Source organism: Hirundo rustica, chromosome 3, assembly GCF_015227805.2.
Source record: "Hirundo rustica isolate bHirRus1 chromosome 3, bHirRus1.pri.v3, whole genome shotgun sequence".
Taxonomy (NCBI): Eukaryota; Metazoa; Chordata; class Aves; order Passeriformes; family Hirundinidae; genus Hirundo; species Hirundo rustica.
The window spans coordinates 7952904-7978612 of NC_053452.1; the positions used below are offsets into that span (position 1 = coordinate 7952904).

The 25709-nt window shown below is 43.1% G+C and overlaps 1 protein-coding gene across 3 annotated transcripts in view; it reads right to left on the reverse strand.

Annotated features, from left to right (window-relative positions):
• Window positions 1-25709, reverse strand: part of LOC120751182 (1-phosphatidylinositol 4,5-bisphosphate phosphodiesterase beta-1) — a 335996-nt gene that overhangs the window by 108504 nt on the left and 201783 nt on the right. For all 3 annotated transcript variants that reach the window (XM_040060651.1, XM_040060652.2, XM_040060653.2), the window contains exons 5-9: window positions 22192-22271; window positions 19635-19688; window positions 19041-19116; window positions 13961-14061; window positions 12440-12606 (exon numbers count right to left, since the gene is read on the reverse strand). In XM_040060651.1, coding sequence (XP_039916585.1) covers window positions 12440-12606; window positions 13961-14061; window positions 19041-19116; window positions 19635-19688; window positions 22192-22271 — 478 coding nt within the window. The remainder of the gene's footprint in view (window positions 1-12439; window positions 12607-13960; window positions 14062-19040; window positions 19117-19634; window positions 19689-22191; window positions 22272-25709) is intronic.

The window sequence follows — 25709 nt, forward strand, 5'->3', positions numbered from 1 at the left end:
CCTGAAAAACACAGGAACAAGCGTGGAGGAGAAATACAAAAGTGTCTCATGTATTCTTAGTCACAGACATTCCCAATACCTCAAAATTAGAAATGTGTAACTGCACACTCGTGGTAAAGATTATACAGGCCCTGATCTAACTGTAGAAATTTATTTTCTAAAGTTTTCTGAATTAAATTACTAGAATTTTCTGAATTAAATTTCTAGAAATTTCTGAATTCTAAAACTTTAAAGAGTTTAGAAAGGCACTGCAAAGTCTGGAAATGTCTCTCTATGCCTCTCTCTGTATCTGTACACACGTGCAGAAAAATGTGAAGCAGTTTCTTAGCAAATGGTTCCACAGAACTCCTCAAACTGCTGCTCCACACAGCCTTCAGGGTGGTGGAATTCACGCAGAGATCAAAGAAGAGCCACCACGTTGGGAATCAAGAGAAGTCAACCGAATCTGGCATTTTTTTCATTAAAATTTGATAGGAAGGAGAAGTAATTTCCTACTGGAAGAGGAATATGTTGAGAGATTCTATTGAATTTCCTGATTGTGATCAGCTTCATTATATGAAACATGGGAAGTGTTTGTGCAGCTTGATCTTTTTCTGCATCCCTGGCTACGCCTGATTGTCCCAAAATAGTTACAAGGGAGAGAAAAAGAAAAAAAAAAGGAAAAAAAGAGCACAAATGAAGTGGCAAGTTCTATGCAATTCCTTAAAAATTCCAGCTACATGATCCCATGCCTCTCAAGATCTGTTACAATGGATCAAATAACATGAATGTTCCTGGTTCAGAGAAAAGCACATAAAAATGCAACTGTTGCTTTGTCCACAAATATCAAGGCTCTTTTCTAGTCAACATCTGTCATAAATAAAACAGAAGTCACTTCTGTTTTCCCAGATCCTTTTTCCTGGAAGCAGTCTTCAGGCAGGTGACACACTTCTGGCAAGCGATCTATTGAAAATTCACAGAATTTCCAGGGGTAATTAAGTGAATCCTCTTTTCTACGGTTCTCTGATCTTGTCAACATTCATCAGCCAAAATGTCTTCTTCTGTAGCTGATGAGATCTGGAATATCCCCATCCCTGGGAAATGGTGATCACACATTTGCCACGAGGCAGGAATTCCAGCCAGCAGAAATGGTTGATAGGTACTTTGTGAGTATACTTCTCAGAGGCTCCTCTGCTCGAAGACTTACTGTGTTATCACAAGGCTCTGCTTAGTCCTGTTTGACCAGATCCAGAGAAGCAGGCACATTTCTCTTGTGGGGCCTGTGACAGTGCTAGGGCAGACACAGGTGACAGCGCCATGGAAAACTGTTCCTGTGCAGTTTCCAGGGCTGGAAAAAGCACAGGCTGCTTTTGACACAGAAATCCTTCTCCCATTGCCTAATAAGACACAGGTAACTCGACAAGGTCCTGCTTTCCCAACCCCTTTAGCAGCCAGCATAACCAGCATGTTGCTCTGGATGTGGAAACGCTCCTGTGTCCCTGGGAGCTTGCCAGCTGCTCAGCATGAGGATGTAAACAAACCCCTGCTCACTCAACACCTGCTAAAAGATAGCAGGGTTCAAAGTGGGGTCGAGCTTCCAGAAGAAACTTCTCCTGCAGTTCAGTGCCCTCTGCAGAGGTCCAGGATCAAGACCAAAACACCAGCAGTGCCGTAGTCTGGGAGAGACATAAAAATGCAGCTAACCCTGAGAACTTCTTGAACAGCTGCTTGATCTAAACTTCCTCCCCTCATTTTGGCAGGTATGCTGGATGTGCAGCTACTTCATTTTCCTAGGGTCAGCCCAGCCTGCTCCCAGGAGCCTTCCAGTATTCCGGGAAAAATCTTGGGACGGAAAACAGGAGAGGCACAGCAGACAGCAGAAAAGAGAACTTATGTGAACACTTTTTTTTGCACTTCATTCTTGCAACTTTAACAGCAGCCTTCACTCGTCCCTTAAAATTTGTAGATATTCTGTGCGACAATTAAAATGTGCATTTGCTTGTACACAGTAAACAGGTTTGGCCTCCTGGATCTTAAACATTTCTTTCTGTGTATTTGCAGACTTCACAGTGCTTTCCATTTCTTTACACCCATGCTGTTATCCACTCAGTTATAATGTAACTGGAAAGCACAACCGTGCCAAGAGATGTTATTGAAGCAAAAAAGAAAACAAACAAAAAGGAAGCGAGACAATTAATTGGCACCTAGTATCTCCCAGTCGGCAGCACAGAATTACAATAGTATTTTGTCTGAGAGTGAAATCAGGTTTATTCCAATGCAATCTGTAACAATAATCACATTTGCTATAATCCCACACAACTGAGCAGTCCTCTCAACTCAAAGATAAGAATCCAACAAGTAAAGCAGATACTTGATAATCCAGCGAGAGATCTGTAAATCGAGTCCCATTGGGAATTCTCTCTCACAAACCAGCACTGCAATTTACAGCTCATCAGGTATTAAAATTCCATGCACAGCATGGAGTAGGATGCACAGAGCCTTGGTGTGTCTCTTGACACTGGGCACACGTTAGCTACTCTCTGCTCCCTAGCTTTGTGAGCCAGCAGAGAAGCTCACAAGATGAATTTACATAAAATTCACACCGAGTGGGACACAATGTGCCAAAGCCGCTCTGGTGGCACTCGCAGCATTTGCATCCAAGCGACGCTGAAACCCGCTTGGCTTTCCAGACACACGTTCTATTCCTCTACTGCTATGGGGTAACTGGAGTTCCTGTCTGTATCTAGATCTGCAAACCAGGGCAGGACAGGATTGTCCTGTGGCACTGTCCAAGGGACACTCTCTTAATGACAAAGTCATCACAAGGAGAGAATATGGTACAAGCTCGGCCGATACCGAAAAGACCCCAACCCTACAACTGGGTTACTAGATCTTATGCCAGGAATCTCAGGGCTGCTTTCTTTTAGAAAAAACACTGAGGACAGCAAAGACTCTCAGGCCTCAGGTCAGGGTCTGCAGATATATCAAAACATCAAAGTTTCAGCCACCATTTACACACCACATGCAGAAATCGTCAGTAGCTCCTCCATTTTAGCAGCTCTCTCAGTGATCAGTAAGGGCAAAAACTCACACTAGTCAGATGGCCTTATCAAATTAGTAAGTAGAGCAACAGCAATATATCTGAATTACTGCATCTGGATATCATTGAAGCATTTAATGAAGTTTTAAACTCAAAATTTTCCTAATTGGAAAAACTAATCTGTAAAAAAGCTCAAGACAGAAATAAACTGAGGTCAGCTTAAAAGGTCGGGGTTTCTTTGAATTTAAAAGCTGAACTGCACAAAAAGTCCAGAGGCTGAACACTGATCAGCAGTAGGTCTAGTTTCATAAAGTTCTTAATAATGTGGAAAAGTAGAATCAACAACACAGGGTTTAAAGAACAGACAGATCTCTGGTGGCTGTTAGCAAAACAAGAGGGCAAAGCTGTAACAGACCAGGTAAATGGGACACAAATCAAATGAGAACACACAAATAATAATTCAAGCTACATAGCTAATCACTAGAGCAAAGAAAAATCAAAAATTCAGAGGTGGATAGAAAAGAAGACTCCTAGAAATCTGTCACCCTGAGAAGCGGATGAGATGCAGAGAACAGCAACCCATCGGTATAAGAAGTTGCATCCAAAAAGGTGATTAAGAAAAAGGAATTAAACAGGTAATGAGAACAGAGTGAGCACTAGAAAACTTGGGGTAAATGTCTGAAAAAGCCTGGCAGTGCTTCAACTAAGTGTGGTAGGAAACAGTCTTGCAACCAATAAACAGGATTTATCGGTTGCCTCATTGCTTAAATCCTTTAAAATCAAAGCAGGACAATATCCTGTTGTGTTCAAATCTCATTTCCGTTCTCTGAACTTGGAGGAAAACATGATGGATCCAATTCTGCCCTCAGTTATACTCGCTCAAATACCTTCAGTAATTAGACAGTTACCTGGCCACAAACCAAAACAAGCTGTCTTGGGGAACGTGTTCTTGAAACAGAAACGGAAAACTCACTCAGTAAGAAAGGAACGGAGCAAGATTCCTTGCTCCAGCCTTGAATGGGTACAGCACAGTAAGAGACGGGGAAATCTGAACATAAACAGAGAAGGTAGCTCTGATCCAAGATCAGGATAAATACCTGCTGAATGACAAGCAGCCAGTGAGGGAAAACACGGGAAGGCAAACGTGTTGTGTCTAAGTAGCCTACATAAAAGAGCTTGCTCAGTATCCAGTAATCCATGTGGAAATACCGCATGCCCGAGGACACTGAGATCCAGAGCTTTCTTCAGAGGAAGGCTTATCAAGTAAAGCAGAGTTGAGTGTGTCTATATCAGGACTGCTTGTTATCCTAATGAAACTATCCTATCCACTTTATCACCTGTACAAGTGCACAGAGAAAACCAAGAGTGGATACAATTATTTATTTACCTTTTTGGGGGAGGCAAAAAAATGTTTGCAGATGGAAAACCACTTTCCTGAACTATCAAGATGAGGCACTGCAGTCCAAGACACTTAATTCACTCCAGAGGGGAAGTATTTCCTACAAGCTTCCATGCAAACCATGCCAAAAACAGCAAATCTGCTTCATCAGAATGAAAACTTCGGGAGCATTCCAAGGACACTGCCATCTCCAAAGGGAAGGGAAGACAGAGAGTCACCTGAGGAAAAAAACAGGTTTCCAAATCTCACCGGTGCCTGTAGGCATGAACCATTCAGGTTTAACAAGATCTCAAAGCCACTGTGCAATGTTGAGCACTGTATTTATTCAATTGTTTTATTAGAAGTCACAGGCTTTTTCAGCCCTTTTCAAGCCGTCAGGAAGGAAGGGCTCTAACCCACAGGGGCTACAAAGCACATGGAAAGGATGTATTTTTCTCCAGTAGTACTAGAAAACAGCAAAACACATTGAAGCAGGGGAGATTCCAAGCACTCAACATTTTCTCTTCCTTAAAATTTATACCTTGGAAGCACATTTATTTTGATGGATATTGATCCTTTAAATGCCTGCAGCACTCTGCTGTTACAATGCATGGTCACAGTTCAGAGATTCTAGTAAGCAGAAGTTTCATGATAAGGAAGACAAGTCTTGGAACAGTTTCTAAAACTTTAGCAGTCAGATGTATACAAATTTGAATAAGCAGTAATTGTTAAGGAGTGGGGGAAAACCCCAAGCAACCTATCTCTCCTAAGTCTCAAGACCAAAGCAGGATTTTACAGCCACGAGCCCATTTTCTGCTCTTGACTTTTCAGCAGAGATGTCATAGAAATTGTTTCTGACAGGATATCCCTTACAGGATATCAGAAGACAGTTTAGATCCAGTTAAATCCACAAAACCACTACAAAACCACCTTCACACCAGTCCCCAGCTGGCAGTGGAATGAGCACTTTGCAACACGTCAGATTTCTAAGGCAGCTGAGTGGAAAGGATTTAAATCAGACAGATAAAAACACCATTCATCCCAGCAATACTACAGTTATTTCTGACAGACTCGAAAGAGGAACACCACTGGAATGTGTCACTGTCTTGCCAAACCTCTCAAAAACATCCTCTGTACAACACCTCAGAGTGATCCTGGGAGATGGAATAATGTTAAATGTTGGCTTACTTCCAATTGCTAAGTTGCACTAAAAGACATCTAAAAATATGTGGGTTTTTTTTTTTTTTTTGCTAAGTGATACTTCTCTACATAAGCTATTAATGCACTTGCCAAAAAGACCGTCCTGTAGTATCATGGAAAGAGACAAGAGAAGAGAGTCAGTGTGCTGTAAGCGCTGAAACATATCTGAAAGAGAAAAATCACAGGCGGCATTTTTACTTCCAGAAACTCCTGCAGCTGAAAAAAGATTAATATTAAAGAGAATTGGAAAAGAATAAAGGTGTGGCACTGCAAAGATAGTGCAAATAAACCAAAAAGAAGGGATTCTAGTCCCTTTAAAGGGCCTTCTTTATCTGTTCTTTAAACTCGGTTCTGCAGCTGCAGGCACTGCAGTGGACAATCCCTTTCATAAACAACTTGAGCTCTCTACTAATAACAATCGCTTCTTTTGCCCTCTTTACTACCTCTGGTAGTCTGTGCCAGGACCATATTGTTAGGAAAGTTTTCCTAACTTCCAGCCTAAACTTACTCAAGGCCACTTGATCCCTCTGTGTTCTTGTGCCAACATTGTCCTTTAGTTTACCACTTCTTTCTGCCTCCCCGGCGTCTAACCTCGCTGTATTTATAGGCTTATTCCAGCTAAAGGATATTGTTAGATGATTGCATCTGACATGAGAAGGGAAACTTCCTCATATGGCTGCTGTGTTCCTGCAGTGCCTGGGCTCCAGCGCCCTGAGAGCCCTGCCCTGACAGATACCACACACCCCAAAACACTCAAGGATCAGGGCTGGCTCCTCAAGGCACAGACTGACTGGCTGCTGAGGGTGAGGCAAACCCCAAAAGATGACACACAAAAGGGGATGGCCCAATGGCAGTGAGCCCATTTGTGGCTCCTGTGCCACCAGTCCTAGATGTCACCCAGTGGATCCCAGCAGCCTTCACTCCCTGCATCCTCAGGGGCCCTTTCCAGCTGAAAGCACTACAACTGTACAAGTCATAATGAAGAGTCAAACCATGCCATGTTTGTCCAAACTTTATCTAGACTTGCTTCCTTCAGCACTTGAGTCCAGGCTCCTTTACATTTTCAGACATAAACTTTATCTAATATTCATCTTCAAATAATAAATCCTGCTGCTAAAATTGAACACTTCCCTGTGCTCCATAAAAGAGGCAGCAACAAGCACAAAAGAAACAGTTTTACTGTTGCACCAACTTTTCTATTTATGGGCTCTGATACTCTGAGGCCGGGTCAAACACAATACAGGCAGGCAACTGCAGAAAAATATGTCTCCATAACCCCTGAAACGCAGCATTGACGTAAGAGTCTGTTATCTCTGAGTAAAAGCTCCAGCTGGAGGGAATGAGGTTCTAAAACCTCTCAGACCGTGTTTGCTTTGTGGTCCTGTCACCCCAAGTTTTTTCATCCACTCTCAGCGCCAGGACACAGGGTTGAAGGCTGCCTGTGGGCTTTGATCCCGGGGCCCACCAGGTGGTCCCTCTGGATTCCAGGGGAGCAGGAGTCACCGGTGTGTCACTTCCATGTTCGACAGCACAGGGCTGGGCTGACTGCAGGACCTGCATTGTCACCATGAGTTCATGCTCTGCAGCTCTGAAGATGAATTCCACAGTACGTCTGGGCCATTTTACATTCAGCGCTGTCGCACTGCTATCAGTGGAGCTATTCCTGGTACCAGATACCAGGTTCAAAATGGATTTCTGCAAAGCTCATGCTTCCTTCAAAGTATCTGTGTTATACACTGAGGATCATGAAACTTGCCCTCCCTGGAACCCTAAATATATTTTTGGTACTTTAATCATCTTTACTGCCAACAGCAGTGTTCAATGCTGCAAAACCCATTACCACTGGATTTTGTGTACCAGTCCACGTCACTGTTTCAGTCGGTACAGTTCAAAGCTGACACAATTTACCTGTAAAGCAGATGCAAAAAATCCTTATAATTGAGGATTTTCCATTCTAAAATATTTTTACATTTAGTTTTTCACTTGAGATGCAATGTTCCAAACAACTGCAAGACCTGAAATTAATTTTACAGCTTAACTAGAAAAAACAACCTCCAGTGTATTACAGAAATACATTTTGCAAACTCATTTTAACAAACAGTTTCCATTAACTTATTTATGCTGACACATTATCCATACTAACATTTGTTGCACAGATATATGTATTTTTTAAAACAACTTTAAAAAAAAAAAAAAAAAAGTTTTTCTGGTAAGCTACCTAACTTAGCACTTGCTGCTGATAGCCTGGGCTAGACTACGACTTTGGTGTGGCTCAAACATTTCAAAGAGTAATAAATCATGGCTGGGATCTATTGTTCTGTCAATATTTGAGACAGAAACAGTGCAGAGAGCTCTTCTGTTGTACAACTGGAATGGAAAACACTGACAATCCCAAAGTTAATGGGCTTTTGGGTAAGTATTCTGACTTTCCAGCGTTACAGTTGGGAGGCCAAAGAATTTAAATTGTTTTGTAACACTTCCTACAAATGTTTCATACCAGAAGGCCCAACCATTTGCCTGAATGATTATACAACAGGAATTATGCTTTAAATATCATGAAGTACATCTTAAAAGTAGAGCCATGGCTGCACAGTGCTTGGTTTTGCCATTAAAATCTGTTACCTAGGAAATGAGCCCCTTCTGCCATCAAAAGAATCCAATGTGTAATTATTCTTAAGCAGTTACTAAAAGGTGAATTTAATGCAGCAGGGTGAAAATGTTTAAATTGCATAGAAGTTTAAAGGAGGGAAAAACACATTTATGCTGGAGTGAACACTGCCTTGTGTTAAGGCTGCCATGGGAAAAATACATACGATAGATGCTGTATAAAATTAAATCTATCTTAATTTAATGATAATTGCTTAATTTATTTTATTACCTAAGAAAAACTCGGTGCAACAACTTCCAATAAATGTGCACTGTAAAACAGAATTAATACTGGAATTCATGGAGGAAGCCATGCAACCAGCTCCTCTATAATCCTTCTAAATACATTTCTAACCAAAGCTGACACACAGCAAAAATAGATACGGAGAAAATCTGGAGAAAGAAACACTGTGAAATATAAGAGCAAAGCTCATTTCCTCTGTGCAGATCTAAAGGTTTGGCCCTTCAAAAATAAAGGAGCAGAGATAATATTTAAATAAATGCATCCTTAAGAGGGGGGAAAAAAAAAAATCAACATCTTTATGCCATTACTTAAAGAACTTTCACACTCTATTTTTAAATCTTCCATCGGAAAAAACACTCTAAAAATAAAGGCTGATAATAACCAAACCCTTGTTTTGCTCCCTCCAAGGACAATGGTGGAAACACATATTTTACAGCTTTAGTTTTTTTCCCACCTCCTTTCCCTAGCAGACCTTGGGTTGGTGTTCTTCCCTGCTCTCATTTCTAGTCTGGGTACAGCTCTGGTATGCTCGGAGTGTAGAAGTGACACAGGATGCCCCCAGAGCCGGGGCTGTGGCTCTGTGGTTTCCAGAGCACTTATCTGGTTTCAGAACAAAAGGCTTAAACTGAGACATTGGGATTTGAGCTCTCAAAGCTCCTTTCCAACCCAGAAACTTTCAGAAATTAATTGCATCATTAAGCAAAGGAAGAACCAGCATGTTTCTACAGAATGGGACAAACATATATACGGTAAATTCTTCTCCAGTCTCACATCCCCCAGCACACTTCTGCTGACAGGGAGAGGCTGCTCAGCACTACCAGGGACTTCCTTCTGCTTCCACCTGATAAGGGAACACATTCTACAGTGAATTAATCTCCTTCACTGCACGACACAAAGCATTAATCACAACAGCTTACCTGAACCACAATAAAACACTACTCCAGACATTTAACCTATGCAGATGTCAACCCCGCCTATCTGCTGATTTTGCAAAAGCTCCACCGTATCCCGGCAATAAATACACCTAAAATACATCAGTGACAAGCAGGAACACAGGCAGGATTTTTAGTCAGAACTTGACCAGCAGCAACACCAGCATTAGATTTTACCAGGCACCTGAGGAGCTACAAACATTTAAAGTATTATGGACAGCTCTTGCTTACTGTGTTCAAAATAGTGTAGGTGAGCAGCAACAGGTACAACAAGAGGCTACAACGGTGACTAGGAGAATTAAAAGATCCCAAAAGCGTTTGAATAGTGCTGTGAAAGTTGAGAAGTTGAAAGCACAGCTGACTAGAAGTTCATTTAATCAGCTATGAGAGAATAATTAGAAGAGAATATTGTAGTACAGTGGATGTGCACAGACAACGAACTCAGACAGGAAATTAGGAAGAACAATCATCAGATGAGTGAAGGTCTAGCATTATCCACACAGGGAGCAAGGAATCGGTTGCTGTACGTAACTTCTACTTAATGGATTTGCATTTACGTTTTCAAGGGAAAAAAAAAAAAGATTTTATTTAAAAGAACTTTTCAATGGATGAAATTTTATTTAAGAAGCATGTGCAGCACACTTTTGGAGGCTGCCTGGGTACCCGTGTTCATGTTACTGGCCAAAAACTGTCTGGTCATTTCATTTTAACAACCCTGGTAGCAGGAAGCCTGGGTGATCATCCCTTTTACAGAACACCATACTGAAAGGTTAAATCACTGCTCTAAATATGTGATTACATTTTGGTGACATTTTATAGGCATGAAGCATTTTTTGAAAATTATTCCATGAGTGGCGAAATGAATGCACACCTACACTTCATTTAATATACAGTGAATTGCATTCCCAACTCGGAGCAGATGTACAGAAAATATTGTGTCCCCATGTCATTCCTGATTAGCCAATTCCTGTCATTTTAAGGCAGTAAGCTTGGGATTTGCACTGGAGCGTGTGCCAGTTCCTGCAGCTCAGCTGCCAGACAGGGAGGTGGTGTCTTCAGCACAGAGGTGGTTCTCAGGTTGTGCCAGCTGGACCCCAGTGCACAAGTCTGAAAAGGGAAAAAAAAACCCCACAACATCCCCACAGAAAGAATGAACTCTCTAGGACCTGTTACCCTGGTTTTTCTGAGTTTTTTATAGCTTTTTGCATTTTCATAAAATGGAGTCAGATCTTTAGTTACTGCACAATATTAAGAGCAGTTTTCTACCTTTTTCCCACATATGTAACACAAACAAATCCTTTGTTTTTCATTCTCTGTCCTTTGTTTGCATATTTCTAACCTGAAAACAATTGTAACTGACAGCTGGTTTGACCATTCGGCTGAGGAGTGAGAACTCCAAGAAGCCAATGTTCGGCCAGACCCAAAAATGTCTATCAAGTAAGAAATAAACAAGGAGGCTCTCTCTCCGCCCCAGACTCAGCCTTGAGTCGGAACGGAGGAACCTCTGCCCTGCAAAACCTCTCTCTCTGTGTGACTGCTTTATGTGTCTCGGTGATAAGGACCTGCCTTCCCCTTGGTCGAGCCAGCATTTTCAGAGAGAACTGATTCCTTTAGAGCAACGTAAATCACAGCCAGGAAGAGAGGCTGTGGAACAGCAAATGTCTACAGCAAAGGTGTGCACCGATGTAAATGGGGTAAAGCTGGAGGCGTCCCACATATCCCACTGGAGGGTGGTAGCAAACACCACCACAGCACCCTTCTTCCTGGGCTCTGCCTCATGTTTTCTCCTTATTGCTAGTCAGAAGGTGATTCCATTTTGACTCTTGGCGTTGTGCTGGCACAGCAGCGCAACTCCTCATAAATCCTTTATTCGGTTTATATGAAGTGCTAATATTTGGGTAACGAGACTGATCTTTTAGGTAACAGACTTTCCTGCCGCTGGTGGGAAATAAGGTAAGCACAGAGCGCAGCCCTAATATTTGCACAGATGAGAAAGGAGGTCACAATGTATTTCCATTTACTCAAGGTACCGTTCCTACTGATGTCAAAGGCAGTTTGCATAAATACGGCAAAGAAGCAAAACCCCTGGAAACACTCAGTTTGATTGGAGTAAAAAAATAAGAAGCCTTAAGAAAAAAATTAGAAGTGTTTGAGAGACAACATTGATGGTGACATCGATTTCCTTCAGGAAGACATCAAGGCGAGGTGGCTTCCAGAGAGAGGCGGGAGTGCCTTCAGCTAACCTCTAGACTGGTGGGTCTTTTTTGGTTTTTTTGATCTCTGAACAAAATTATCTTCTTTCATATTAGATCTGGTTTTCAGGATACTCCCATGCCTCTAAAATTTCTAAGGTGTAAACGCATCAAAAGCTGGTCTAATCATTAGGATATGTGCATTGGAATAAAACAGGATGCAGACGCAAACTGAATGCTATTTTAAGACTTGTAGTGGTAGCAAAAATCTGCAGAGATTTGTGCAGGAGTTCTTTCACTGATTTTGGCAAAATGCCCAGCTAAGTCCTGACAACACTTGAGATGTTCAAAAGGGAATTTTCCATGATCATAGCATGACATACGCGGAGTTGATCTCATAACTTGCATTGTACACCACTTTATCCAAAAGCAGAGGACTAGACTTAATAGTATTATTAAATGATAGAATTATCTTGCTCTTCATTCTGCTGTCCCAGATTTTTTCTTTTAACTCTACATTTTAGATGCTGGTAAACAGCCATTGTGACAGTCAGGTTTCTGCTGAGGGTTACATACCAGAGCAACTCTTGTGTCAATCACACACACTGCAAAGCAAGCAGGGAAACCAGCCCCATCCTTTCTAACCTGACACCAACCAAACTCTTTTAAAAATGCACCACATGATGTCCCACAGGCCTGTATGATCCCAAAAGCAGACAGCTGGGAAAGCAGCTGGATTTTGAACCAAACTTTACATTAGCATGTAAGATAACTGAGTCACTGTTTCACACCAGGAACAGAGTAAGCAGGAGTGTGAAATCCACTGACCTTTCTTTGCCAGGTTGCTGTTCGGTTCGTACTTCTCAATCAGCACTTGAACTTGCTCTTGCTTGAGTGGTGGATAAAGGATCTCATTTAATCGTGGATCCCGTTGCTTCAAATTTATAAAGTCCATCATCTGATCAACAGTAAGGTAGGGTTTGCTCTTGGCACCACTGGAAAAAGATTAAAACAACAAAGTCATTTTAATATATTTCCTTGAAATCTTGTTTCGTGTCTAAAACTTCCCAAGGAAATTGAAACAAGATTCATATAAATTATCATAAAACAAAAACACTGTGTCTCTGGACCAATTTATTTTGCCAAAGGTTGTTCATCAGACATTTTGGAGGAAGATCTTTGACAATGTTCAGCATTATAGGCATCAATGGGAAGACTTGGAGCAATGCTAAAAGCCTTTCAATCCTCTGAATTCTTGGAATTAAGCTATTTAAAGAAGTAAAAGAGAAAACAGGCTTGGAATTCAATCCTGAGCTTGCCACAAACACTCTGCTGGCATTCCTACCCCAACTATTTGGGTTTACTGCTGAATAACACCCACCCTGATTTCATTATTCTGCTAATTTGTGTGGGTCCTTTTTTTTTAATAAACTTTCTAAAAGCTTTGAGGTGCTCTGTAATGCCAGCAAAAAGATGTCTATTCAGAGAGACGGGGAAAAGAGCAGAGTGTGGGTACAAGCTGTGCCCAGACAGAAATCCAAGAAGCCTCCAGGCCAGGTAAGGAGCTGACGGCTGTTTAGAGCAGTCAGGCCTGGCCTGAGTTCTGCCAGGGAGCAATGGGAAGCCTCTCCTGGGTGCAAACTGGGACTCTGAAACTCTGAAACCCCGACCTTAGGGACAACAACCCCACAAGGGGAACGTGAGCACAGTCGTGTCACTAAAAGATGTTCATCAATTGCTTTGGAGGTGGTGGGGTGTATTTTGGTAATTGCCTTCCTCTCATGTTGCTTAATGTTCTGACTCCATTGATCAGGCTCTGCTGAAACTGGAACTACACAGATTACTGCAAGCACCAGGAGTTACAAAGCTCTGAACTGAATGTATGAAATCAGTTGTAGCCAGCTGCTAATTTAATTTCACAGTGTGAATTCATCATACACAAATCCTAAAAGTTACTGCATTATTTCGCCAGTCCTAATTAGGCTTTTGGGGGTGATTATACAAATTCTCACGCCTATTTCGTGCTGTTACTGCTTATTAGTCTTCTTTCTTTATTTTCTTGGAAACCTAAACTATCCTGATCAACACAGAAAAACAAGACCCGGCAGTTCCGCTCCTCTAGGACCAAATTCCTTTAAAACTCAAGCTATCAGAAGTGGAGGTAAAAGCCTGGCAGAGAAGGAACCCTTGATCCAAGATTAAATAACAGCCCTGCTTGACATTTAAATCTGTAACTGGCAAGCACTGCATTCTGCTACAGTATACAAATGACCTACTCTGCCACCCCCAGCCCAGAACACCAGTGAGTGAGAAAAATAAATAAATAAACCAATGAGAGTCTCTCCTTACAACTCGGAAAAGATGTGGTCGATCTCAGGCCGAGGGCAGAGGTTGTTTAAGAACACTCTGTACACTTCTGGCGTGAAGTCGTCTTGAGGGATTGAATCATTCTGTGAAATGGGGGAAAAAAATCAGTGAGAGAAAGATACAGCACTTTCATGTGTTCTTTGCAAACAGATCACTCCCTTTTTGGCTGCTTTTGATTTCCTTCCTGCAACCTAGAGGAGCCCAGATTCTCCAGGAGTATAAATTCCCCTGAATCACAGAGCAACTTCGAGTACATCTTTTAAAAATACATACAGACGCATCTATTAGCTTCCACGAGGCACAGTAATCCCATTCTCTGAGCACCTGTGAAGGAGGAGGAAGGGACATCTCCCCACCTAACCCCCTCACCCACAGCAGAAATAGGTGTATCAGCCTCTGAGCTCACCCCCAGCAGAGTTTTGAGTGAGCAGAACAGCAGCATTACAGAGGATGAGGATGTCACTCATCTTTCCAAAGTTGTCACACAGCTGGGGAACAAACTGGGTCACTATGTCATTACTAATACGCTTGTTCTCTGACAGCAGCAGCGATTTTGCCTTTTTCTTCCTGCAGATACATGTTCAAGATGCCACAATTCTGGCAAGACTCAAGCAGCACAGCTTTTCCATCTATCTTTGTCCTAAACACTCAGTGTAACACATTTGGCAATCAGATTTCTTTCAGTGTAATTGATAAAAATACTCTCCTGCAGAAGACTTGCCAGTGATTTTTTTCCCCTTACATTTTCTACAATTTAGAACGACTTAAATTTAGTCCAACTTCTAGATGACGATACTGTCACCCTCGCTACATTTTCCTCTGAAAAAATCAAATTACTGTAGACCATCACTGTACTGGCTAAGTCCTTTGCACAAAGCTTGAAAGTCCCAAATCCAAAGATATGACATGAGCTCTCTGGGAGCACCACGGGCCCACAGGATGCCTCTCCATGTTCCAAAATGCAGCGAACTGGAGGAGGAAAAGGGTAAGTTGGGCACAAAGCTGTTTTGTTGCTTGGCAGGCCGTTGGAAGCTGGCTGTCTGGGAAGTGAGCTGCTGCTGCTGGGGCAATCAGTGCTCGTATTTATCCTGCCTGTTTAGCACCGTTGCCAAGGGAACCGGAAGCATCCGTTCAAGCCTTTGTCAGACACAAGGAAACTTTTCTACATTTTTCCTGCTTCAGGTTACAGTAAGTAAATGATACCACAGGCGTCGCTTTGTCTCCTTTCATCTGAAACCCGCAGAGGCTCAAGAGGGTTTTATTCTGTTTCTGTCTACAAGAGCAGATTGACCAATTTGGGCTGCTCCTCTGCTCTGCCTGGAAAACCATCTCCATTCTAAGGTGACCCCATCAGACCCTTGTACCCTCCTTTTTTTGGATAGACTGTGAGTTGCTGCGGGGTGAACTGGTTCAAAACTCACCCAGCCAAAACCTCCCTGTGTGTTTTACGTGGGATCAGCCCCTGAGCCAGGTGACTCGCCAGTGGCACTACTGCCAAATCCAGTGCAAGAGTGGGTAGAGGATGAAAACAGCTCCTTTCAGTGAGGGCTGCCAGTGGCACTGAACCTGCACCCATGACACTGGTAAATTCAAGCTGTGGAGCTCTTGGTGCCAACACCTGTGATTTCCTGAAGTCTAGGATTCTCAAAGCTTGGGAATTTTCTTTGAGTTAGCACCCTGTCCTCCCCTGCTCCCTCTGCCTAGACCCTCTGTCCAGCAGGGTGCTGCTCCTCAGCCAAGGGCTTTTCAGTGATTCTCTACAGTCCCCCATCAAGCTACTATTTTTTTCTTTACATGGGATTTGAAGGTGCTCAGCTGAACAAATGTGTATCTCTTCCAATCACCTGAGACCCAAGCTCTGATTTGCCACTCAGACCCAATGAATAGACATCGTTTGCCTCCTCGTGTCCCCAAACACCCACTGCAAAGAGAATAATCAACACGAGCCTTCAGGCATAGGTACACAGAACTTTCTGATAGGTATTTCCTACCAGTCTCATAATCAGTGGGCTACAAAACACAAATATCTAGATGGGAGATGAAAGCCACCTCAGGCACAACTTCACACAACTATATATGGCTTCCAAAAGCCTGCCTGCCCAAAGGGATTAAAATACGTTGCCCCCTTACTCAGCCTGGTCTGAGCCATCCCCGTTTCAGAGGAACCACCCACACACCTTATGGGCTCGTCTCTTTTTTGACACCGATGAACAAAGCACAAACCTTCTGTGCCACATGAGAGCATCCCTTGTTTCTGCCTTGGTTACTATTGGCATTCAATTTTATTCCGTGATTAAGATTCTCTGCTAATTTCAAGCACTGCTGATTTATGATTTGCCTGGTAACCTGCCTGCTTTTATAACATCTGTATCCAGTCTGTTACGTAATTGGCAGTGTAAGAGCTAATTCAGATTATTTGCACAGGCTGGACTCAAGAGCTGGTTATTTTATTTTAACAGTCAAGCTCACTGGTGCTTCATTGTGAACCTCAACTTGAACTAGAAGGCAAAAACCACTCTTCACACCCAAAAGGCCAGCTAAAATAAAGCTCTTCAAATTCTATTTAAGGCACCTTTAACCAAAACAAACAAAAATATCCAACAAGAACAAAAAAAACCCCCCAATCCCATTTCCAAAAAGTAGCTAAGATTTTAAAAAAGCAAAAACAGCACCACAGGGGAATCAGATGGCAAACTCAGAAATTCATTGGGGTACTTTAAAACTTTGCTTAAACATTTATCTAAAGATCTATTTGCTTTCAGATCTGCTGGATGATGACTGTTCCAAAAATCAGGGCCTGATCCTGCAAGACTCTACACAGGCCAGCTCTGACCCAGAAAGAGAGAAATTATTAAAGCCATGCTTTGAAAAAGAGCTTGACTTGAGGTCCATGGGTCAGCCCACTGTGATCACACTCTGCTGCTGGGGTGAATCAGGGCTGGAGTGATCAGCACTGGGGAGAATCCATCTTTTATTAAGGCTCTTGAATTCAAAATAAAGGATTTATTTTCAGCAATTCTGAGGATCCTCTCTGGTGCTATTCCTAAGGATGAAAACAGTAATCCAGGCAATGAGAACTCTTCCTCCTCTTGCACTAAATGCAGAGCCTGCACGTCATGCCACAGGGTCTCCTGGCAAACACACACACAGAGAATTCCCTGGAGGGCAAGGCTGATGGATGGGGATATTTGTCCTGTCACAGAAAAGTCCACACAGGGACACCCTCCCCTGGCACCTGCGCCCAGATCACTGCAGAAGGCAGATGAGGGACTGTCCCAGGCTTGAAGATTCATTCCTAAATTCCAAGAGCTGCAGCCAAACATTGTGTGAAACTCTTGGCCAACGAGCTCCATATCTTCCAGAGCAATGAGAGGTGTGGAATCTTGGGGAGAAAATCCATGAGGCATGAACATGAAAAACCAAAGAGGCTAAACTGCTAATGTCCATGATGATTTTCATGAATTCTCTGAATAATTTGGTGTTATTTTGCTGAGCAAGACTCCTTGATATTCACGTCTTGCATGCTGCTCTTCCAAGGCTTTATGGGAACACCATTTGTCCTGCAGTACAATAGGGCAGAAAAGCTGGAAGTTGAAGCTAAGAATTTCACTTGTTCAGATAAACAGGAACACAAAGGAAAAGAGCTGTAGTTGAAGTTCTGCTTTTCTTCTATTCCCTTACCTCCACGAGATCCAGTTTTGCATTTCTACAGTATTTTTCCAGGATGATCAACACGGTTTTCTTTGGTGCACGCAGCGCATTTCTCTTTTGTCCCAAGCAAAGAAAGGATCTACTTTACACTCTGAATCATTTTCAAGATGGTATCCCAGCAACAAGCATCCAGCAGTGTGTATGTAAAACTGGCTCCACTTAGATAAACAGCAGAAAAAGGCTGCAGTTTCTTCCAAAGACCCAAGTGATATTTAAATTTTGTTTTCAGAGACATGCAGTAAATGGAAGAAATAAATCAGCTGATTCAGAAATCAGCAGTGCCTCAGAGGTTTTTATTTTGCACACTTTGTCTTGTTTGCTATCAATTAAATGGAAACTCATCTTTAAAATTATTCTCTCCAAATTTCCAGCCTCACAGTATTACTTTAGATAAGATTACTATAACATTTTACACCTACTTTGCTGACATTTCTTGGAATTTTATGGAACTGAGCTCCCAAACCTGTGAAGGAAGGTCTCACTGTAAGGGGAGTCAGAGGTTTGCCTGGTGAAGATTTTGCTCCACTGTTCTGGAGCTGTAGGAATAGGTTCTATTAAACCACTGGGGGAGCAAACGTGGAGGAAAGCTCACAGCACAGAGTTTTGTGTAAGTCCAGGGATCGGGAGATGCAGGCTCTCCTCTGCTACAGAACCACACCTTGGACCCCTGAACGAAGGAATTATCCTGCAAGAAGCTTTCCTGGGATTAAAACCTAGCTTGGAGAAGGGTGGTGGGATCAGATGTCCCACTGTGGTCCGTCCCAGCCTTACCCAATCTGTGATTCTGAGTCTCCAGCGTTAACTGGAATCAGCTGCTCGAGCTCAAGTCCTTCTGGAAAAAGCCTTCTGGAGGGTGAGGTACCAACCTGGAAATCCTCTGGGCTGAGGGGAGCTCCTGGATTAGCAGGATGCAATGGCTGCACCCCTGCAGCGTTAACAGCTTCCACACCACAGAATTCCCTTCACGCACCTTTTGGATAAGCCGGGGTGGGTTTAGCCTGTCACTTATCTCCAGCTGTAGATCACTCCTCAGGCTAACACTGCTCTGAAACCATGGCTTGGAAATCGTGCTGCAGCTGCCTGCTCTTGAAATGCTCTCACAGGATTCCTCCAGGACAGGTCACACCAACTCTGCCCTTTCCTGGAATCCTTCTAGGCTTTCTTCCAGGTGCTCCTGATCCTAAACAACTTCAAATCAAAGGTGCACAGGTCCGTATCAGGAACTTTTGTGTGGGAAAGCCAGAGCTGCTGCTGAGGACCCATCCAGCAAGCTCAGCCATGAACAAACTCAAAAGAGAGGAAACAGCAGCAAATCCGAGCAAAGCTGGTGTGAATAACTGCGGATGCTTACCCTGGAAGAGGGAAGGTTACAGGCTTCTAGAGCGGTCTCTACCCGTTTTCTGTCGGAGGAGAACAAGCGGTATATGCTGCAAAATGAGGACAAAACAGAGAGATTTGGCTTCAAGTCATGCCTTGATGGCCCATGTGGCCCAAAGACTGAGGATCTCTTAGCAGCCTCTTACATCTTCAGCTATTTATTTCCCTTTGCTGGCTGCTCAGTGGGCTCAGTTTTAACTCTACCCCACAGCAGCCCCTATCACAGCAGGCATTTATTTCAACTATCACTGGTCTCTTCATTCCCCCAGTGACGTCTGTTTATTTTCACATGTCCTTGAGATAAAGAAATTATGCTGGTTTTTTTTTGTTCACTTGTTTTTATTTTATATTTTCACAAGTGGAAAGAACCAGGGCAGAGAGGCAGAATGTCTGTGCCCAAAGGGCATTTGAATAGAGAAACATCCCAAGTATCACTGGCCACTCTGTTACAAACAGAGGGTAAAATTATTCTTCTTCTAAGCACAGGGGTCCCATGCTCCTCCCAAACATATATTCACACCCCAAAGTCAGCAGAGAGCACCATGGTAAGGAAGGGAACATCACTTACTTCTTCAGAGGAATGCGCCCCTCTGGAGTCACCTGCAGCTTGAGTTTTGTGTAGCTGTGGAGAGAAAAGCACCCTGCTTTATTTTTACAGCATCTTCAAGGACCTCTCCACCAATTTTCTAGCTCTGGGCTAGTGCTTTGATCATGTGGCAAGTTCCACTCAGCTCTTTCTTCCAGTATGAAAACATGTTGGGATATCGTTATTGACTAAAAACCTTCTGCTGTCTGTCCTGAGATAACTGGAAATGAGTTTTGCAGTAACATCATCTGTTGAAAAACGTGACAACACTTAAATATTTACAAGGATGGTTTTTTCTTCTTTTTGTTAAAAAACTCAGCTTTTTCACTTTACCCACTGGTCTGCCAAAAGAAGAAGGAACTGCATGGTTCTAATAAACTTTCCTTTTCTTCCCAACAGAAAAATCCATTAGCAACCACTTCAAAAACAAAGTGCATGCTAAAACTAGGATAATTGGGATAGGAACATTTCCACAAATCCTTGACTCCCCACATTCATCTTCTGGAAACTGAAGCCTTTTGTGCTACTGTGTCACCAAGCACAACTCAACTCCCAGCACTGTAGGAGATTAAAAGAAAACAAAACAAAACACCAAAAAAAAATTCACAGCAGTTATTAAAAAAAAAAAAAAAAAAAAAAAAAAAGAAAGTTTCTTTTATTTTGCCTTCTATTTTTTGAGAAATTTGACTATATTTTGGTCACATTGAGTATTTTCCTCTATAACCAAGGAAGTTAGAAATAACAGAAGATGGGGAAAAGCTTCTCAAGCTGTTTATTATTGCACTTCCAATGCTCCAAGGAACTGAATGTCATAAAGAAAAAACCCTTCATTCTGCTCTAATGCAATTTGGTTTTCTCTTTCAACAAAAGGGTTCTGATAGGACTCCAACTAACCCTTTGCTGAGTACACTAATCATAATGGGGAAATAATTTAGTCTTTAAAGTCATAGATTTCTTAAGTGACTGATTTGGCATCTGTGCAGAGGAGCTGGGAAACCTTACAGTTTCCAAGTGATTTATTAATTAGTGGAAAAAGGCACAGGAATGCCATGCTTGCCTGCTACGGAATCTACGCAGTGCGTCCAGTGACTTCGTCTTTAATTAATATGGCTTGGAAAACTGCCAAAGAATAGCTCCAGACAAGGAGCTCTGCGGCACTGTGTGATGCCACATTTCTCCTCTGATTTGGGCAGGAGAAGGCCCATTAGGCACAGCCCCAACCCTCCCCACTGCAGACCTGCCAGCAGAGCCCACTGGGCACCTGGGGATTTCAGGGGCAAGGAAACTGCAGAACCAAATCACTCTCGAAACTCATCTCCAGCCTATGGAGCTGCAGGAAGTCACCAGCTCAGGTGAGCACATTCCCCACATGCAGGGCCAACAGGGAATGTCAAACGTTCCCATCCATTTGGGATTTTGTTTGCCTAATACATCCCTGCTGTCCCAACACACCGTTATCAGACACAATGCTGTAGTTCCAGCAAGATCCACCCTTCAGGGCTGCTTCAGGAATTTCTGTGGACGCCAGCTGCACCACAACAAACACCATGAGGAGAACACACACCCACAGATGCACGTCCCTCCTTCCCAGAACAGGCACCTGTGATTCCGTGAGATTACAGCTGAGCACTCTGGAACATTCTGACCGTGGGTGCAGCTAATGAAAGTAGCTATTCACAGCCTCAGAGAGTCCAGGAAAAGGAGAAATTCATTTTGGAATGTAAATTTAGTGTTCAGCTGGACTGAGCCCCTGCCTGTGAGCAGGAAAAGGTGTTTGGGGGAGACACTAAGCTGACTTTTAGCAGCTAACTAACTCACAGGCTGGGAAGGTGCATGGTCTCTTTTAGAACCCCAAAAGGCCAGCGAGTTTCCCAGTTCAACACCAGCCCTTTCTGGCAGGCTTTGCCATGCCGTTCTCAAAGCTCTGATTTGCACAAAACTGCCTCAGCCCATGCACTTCTCTTCAGCTGAGAATTGCTAATGTCAGGTTTTGCTCTCTTCCCTTCTAGGTGCGTGTTTCACCCCGAGTGTTCTCATAAAGCTTTTCTTCTGTGGAAAGCAACTCAGAATCTGCCCACTCTGCCAAGCAATCCAGAGGAATGAATCCTCTCTGGATACATGGAAACCAGAGAGACTGGACTGTGGAAAAGGGACTTCTGGCATTCCTCCACTTTGTTATCAAGAAAAGACAAAAAGGAAAACAAGCCAGAAGCAAGTCAGTCCAGAATATTCTTTCTTTTTAAATGGAGACCTTCAGCCTGCAGCTGAAGCCACAACTCTACAAGGGGCAGGGAGCATTCAATTCTGATTTTTTCTGCAATGATTTATTAGTTTGCGAGGAAAACCCTAAAAAGGATTTTTGTTTAGATGACTCCTAGATAACAGGCTTTTTAGAACCGTAAGAACAAGGACCTGTGTTTACAGAAGCGACAAGCCACCAGAGCAGAAACAATAGATGACAAGGTGAGTAAGAAGCATGGAGGAAAATGACGCAGAGGGAAGAGCAACACCCACAGGGTGACATGCAAGGGCCACTTACGCTTTTTCCAGAAACGCGTCCCTTGACATGTTCTGTGCCAACAAATTTGTTGCCAAACTGAACACTTCATCTGACCATTCCTATGAAGAGAAAAAGTGAATAAATGAGGCTCAGTTCAGATGTTTACTGACACAAGGCAAAATATTTTTGAAAATTATGCTTTCAAAAAAGGGGCTTAATTAAAGCCTGAACTGGATTTTTCCAATTACAGCTTCCCTCCTCATCTGTGAGACCTGATTTTCTCAAGCTACAAAAAAAAATGAAGACTGTTACAAATTAAAGTCCTGACTCTTTCCAAGATCTTACCAGCCAACATAAGAAACAAGCTTAAAAAAGCCCCAACCAGCAGAAATATACAGGAATACATTTCAATTACTCTGATGTGCAAGGAAGATGCAACTCCAAAGAACTCTTTCCCCCTGATTGTACATCCTTACACTGTGCTTCCATCCCTCACTAAATGTTTTTCCCTCTTCTCGGTGTAGGGAAGAAATGCCACAGAATCATGAACGGTTAGGGATGGAAGGGATGTCCAAGAGGATCCAGATTCAACCCCCTGCCATGGGCAGGGACACTTTCCCCCAGACCAGGTTGCTCCACATTGCTCAAGCCCTTCCCTTGCATCCTTGACCATTCCTGGGTCCCCAGCATGGCTGATCCATGATTGTAAACCAAACTTTAGACTCTCCAAGTTTGTCCTGCTCTCCTCCCTTGCAGGTGTCTCCCACATCCTGGGTCCCCAGCATGGCTGATCCATGATTGTAAACCAAACTTTAGACTCTCCAAGTTTGTCCTGCTCTCCTCCCTTGCAGGTGTCTCCCACAGCTTTTCATCGACAGCTTCAGTGTGTTTTTCCTTTCTAACCTGGTGCTTATCCACAATCTTTAAGTGCAAATATTTTTAATCACAACTGTGGTTTTGGATTGGCTTAGTTTCACCCCACTAAAAGAAAAGGAAGAAAACAAGCAATGACTTTGCAAACTATGTGATTTTTGTTTGGTTGGTTGGGTTTTTTTTTGTTTTGTTTTGTTTTAGTTGACAAAGTTTTTGGAGTTTTAAAGTTATGTTTCCTTTCACAACAGTCCAAATCCAAAATTCCCATTACCACATTCTTTGGGAGGTGTTCCCTTCTCCCTGGCCATTCTCTTCCTTGAGAAAAAAAATGTATTAAAAAAAAAAAAAGGATTCCATTCTGACAACAATGGATAGGGGTGGGACATATCAGTGACTTCCAATGAAACAAACGTTCTTATGGCACTTTGGAGCTTGCTTTACCTAAAAAGCCTCATTTTTCCACACGGCCAGGTGATTGATTTGAGAAGTTGGGGTTTTTTCCATCTTTTTTATATGCTAAGGTTTTTTCCCTGATGTTATCAGACCTTGTTCCTGAAACTGGTCTCGCACCGCTGCTCCCAAGGAGGAGTAGATAAGGCTGCCTGCATGCCCCGTGTTTGAGTGGCCTTTGATGTCCTCCAGCTCTCAGATTCCCAAGCCCATCCCATTCACCACCTCACCCCTAAGCAGCAGAGATAACACCTCTTCTGTGGCATGTGTTTCTGGAAGAGAAACCTTCTTCCCTCAGACACAGACTTGCTCTGGAGGCAAATCAGTGCTGCTCACATAGTCCTCCCCTCCACCTTCTCGTGACCACTGCCATGTTTTCTTCTGAAATTGTTTTTCCTTCTTAGGTCTAGTTTGAAAAAACCAGGGGTGCGAGGAAGCAGAAGAGGAGGAGGAGGAATCGGGTTCGTTAGCAACAACACAACTGCTTTGCTGTGACTCTTGGGACAGAGAGCGTATTAAGTGCAGCATCTGTTTTTCTTCTTGGCAACTCATTTTTCCAGGCTCAAAATAGGCTCATCTTGTAAACACTGCTTTGTTTAGGCACTAATAATAGCTGCTCAAACTTCTCCCTGTGACACTAACAGCCACAGAGATTAAGAGCAACACAAAATATTATTTGGAAATTGAAAATACATTGGCTTTTAACAGATCTTGATAGACTGTTTTTATCTCGCTGCTTCTGCTGGGCCTAAAGCTGAAATATTTTGTATAAAACAGAAGCAGGGCACTTCAAGAGTATCCCACACCCCCAGCTCTTCCTTTTCTTCGTCCAAATGCTTTTTGACCGGAATGTAAGGGGAACTCACTTATTATGTGCCTGTCACACACATTATTTTTATAAGCAGTCTTGCCACTTGTGCCATTTTGTTCCTTTGCTGGCTTTTCCTGGCTCTCCAAAGCAACCCCATCGCTCTTGCCAAACAAACCTGCAAGCTGAGCCACTTCTAACCAGGTCACAAGCAACACTTGCTCATTGTCTCTCCCTTTTTAGGGTCCAGAGCCTCAGCCAAAAAGCCAAGATCAGAGAATCTGCCAGGGGTCACATCATCTTTCCAGCCACTGATCTGAACCCTTGGCAGGAGCGGGAACAACGGCATTGAGGACAGAGCTTAAAAAATAAAGAGATGCTTGGGACTGCCTTTGACAGGCTCTCACCAGCCAAGCTGTGCCTTGCTGCTTCAGCTGCCAAATGGCTCCATTTCCTTGGGTTTGCTGCACGGCAGAGAGCAGAGCCCACACTCCAACTCTGTGGCAGCGCTCGGGGAGGGCACCCCAAGGGATGGAAAGCTGGTCTGTGTGCAGGGAAAACAGCCAGCTGTGGGAAGGTTACAGCAGCCTCTGTACAGATGTGATACAACAGGAAAATATAAATCTGGGCTTTCTGAAACAGAGCTGCAGCAGTGCCAACAAACCCAGCACCGATCCCTTCTGGGAGCAGAAGGACCTGGCCTTCTGACCTTCAGCTCCAAGCAAGTCACATCCATCATGATAAGAGCTTCCTGAACTTGATCCCCTCCTGGCTCCATCCTGTCATGCCAGTTCATCTCCTATCGCCCCTGTGAACTTCGCTGACGAATAATTCAGCTGTTCTGTGCTTTGACAGGTAGCACGTGAGCAGAGCGCGTTTGGAAATGTGCTGCTCAGGGAAGTAATCTCTCTTCCACTGCCATGCATCGGGATACCATAAGACATTTAGTGCAACAGAAGAGATGAGACCTTTTGCATAAGAAAAGGCAGCACAGAGCCTTGAAAACACTTCCTTCAAGTCAGGCCTGACTACGCGTGAAGGCAAGGTTCCTCGCACATTTCCTTTTGGTGGGAGGTTAACGAAGCAAAGTGCTGAAATTCTACACTTTCAGAATTTCATTTTAAAAAAAAACCCTATCAAATGGACGTGAATTTGTGTGGCTTGCTTTAGAATTTTATTCTACTGATCAAGCTCTTACATACACTGAAGAAGCTAGAAAAATAAAGATGTATGCTGGAAAGAACAGTCTAGCGTGACTTGTGAATCATCCTTGATGACATCATTTAACTTATGGAGGAATTCATCAGCTCTTAGTGATGCATTTTACCCAAAGCTTGTCAAACCAAGGAGAAAGAGATTTCCTTGGGCTCTGGACAAGGGCCTGCACAACCAGGACTGGTGGTGCAGAATGAAGAGAGCTGGCATG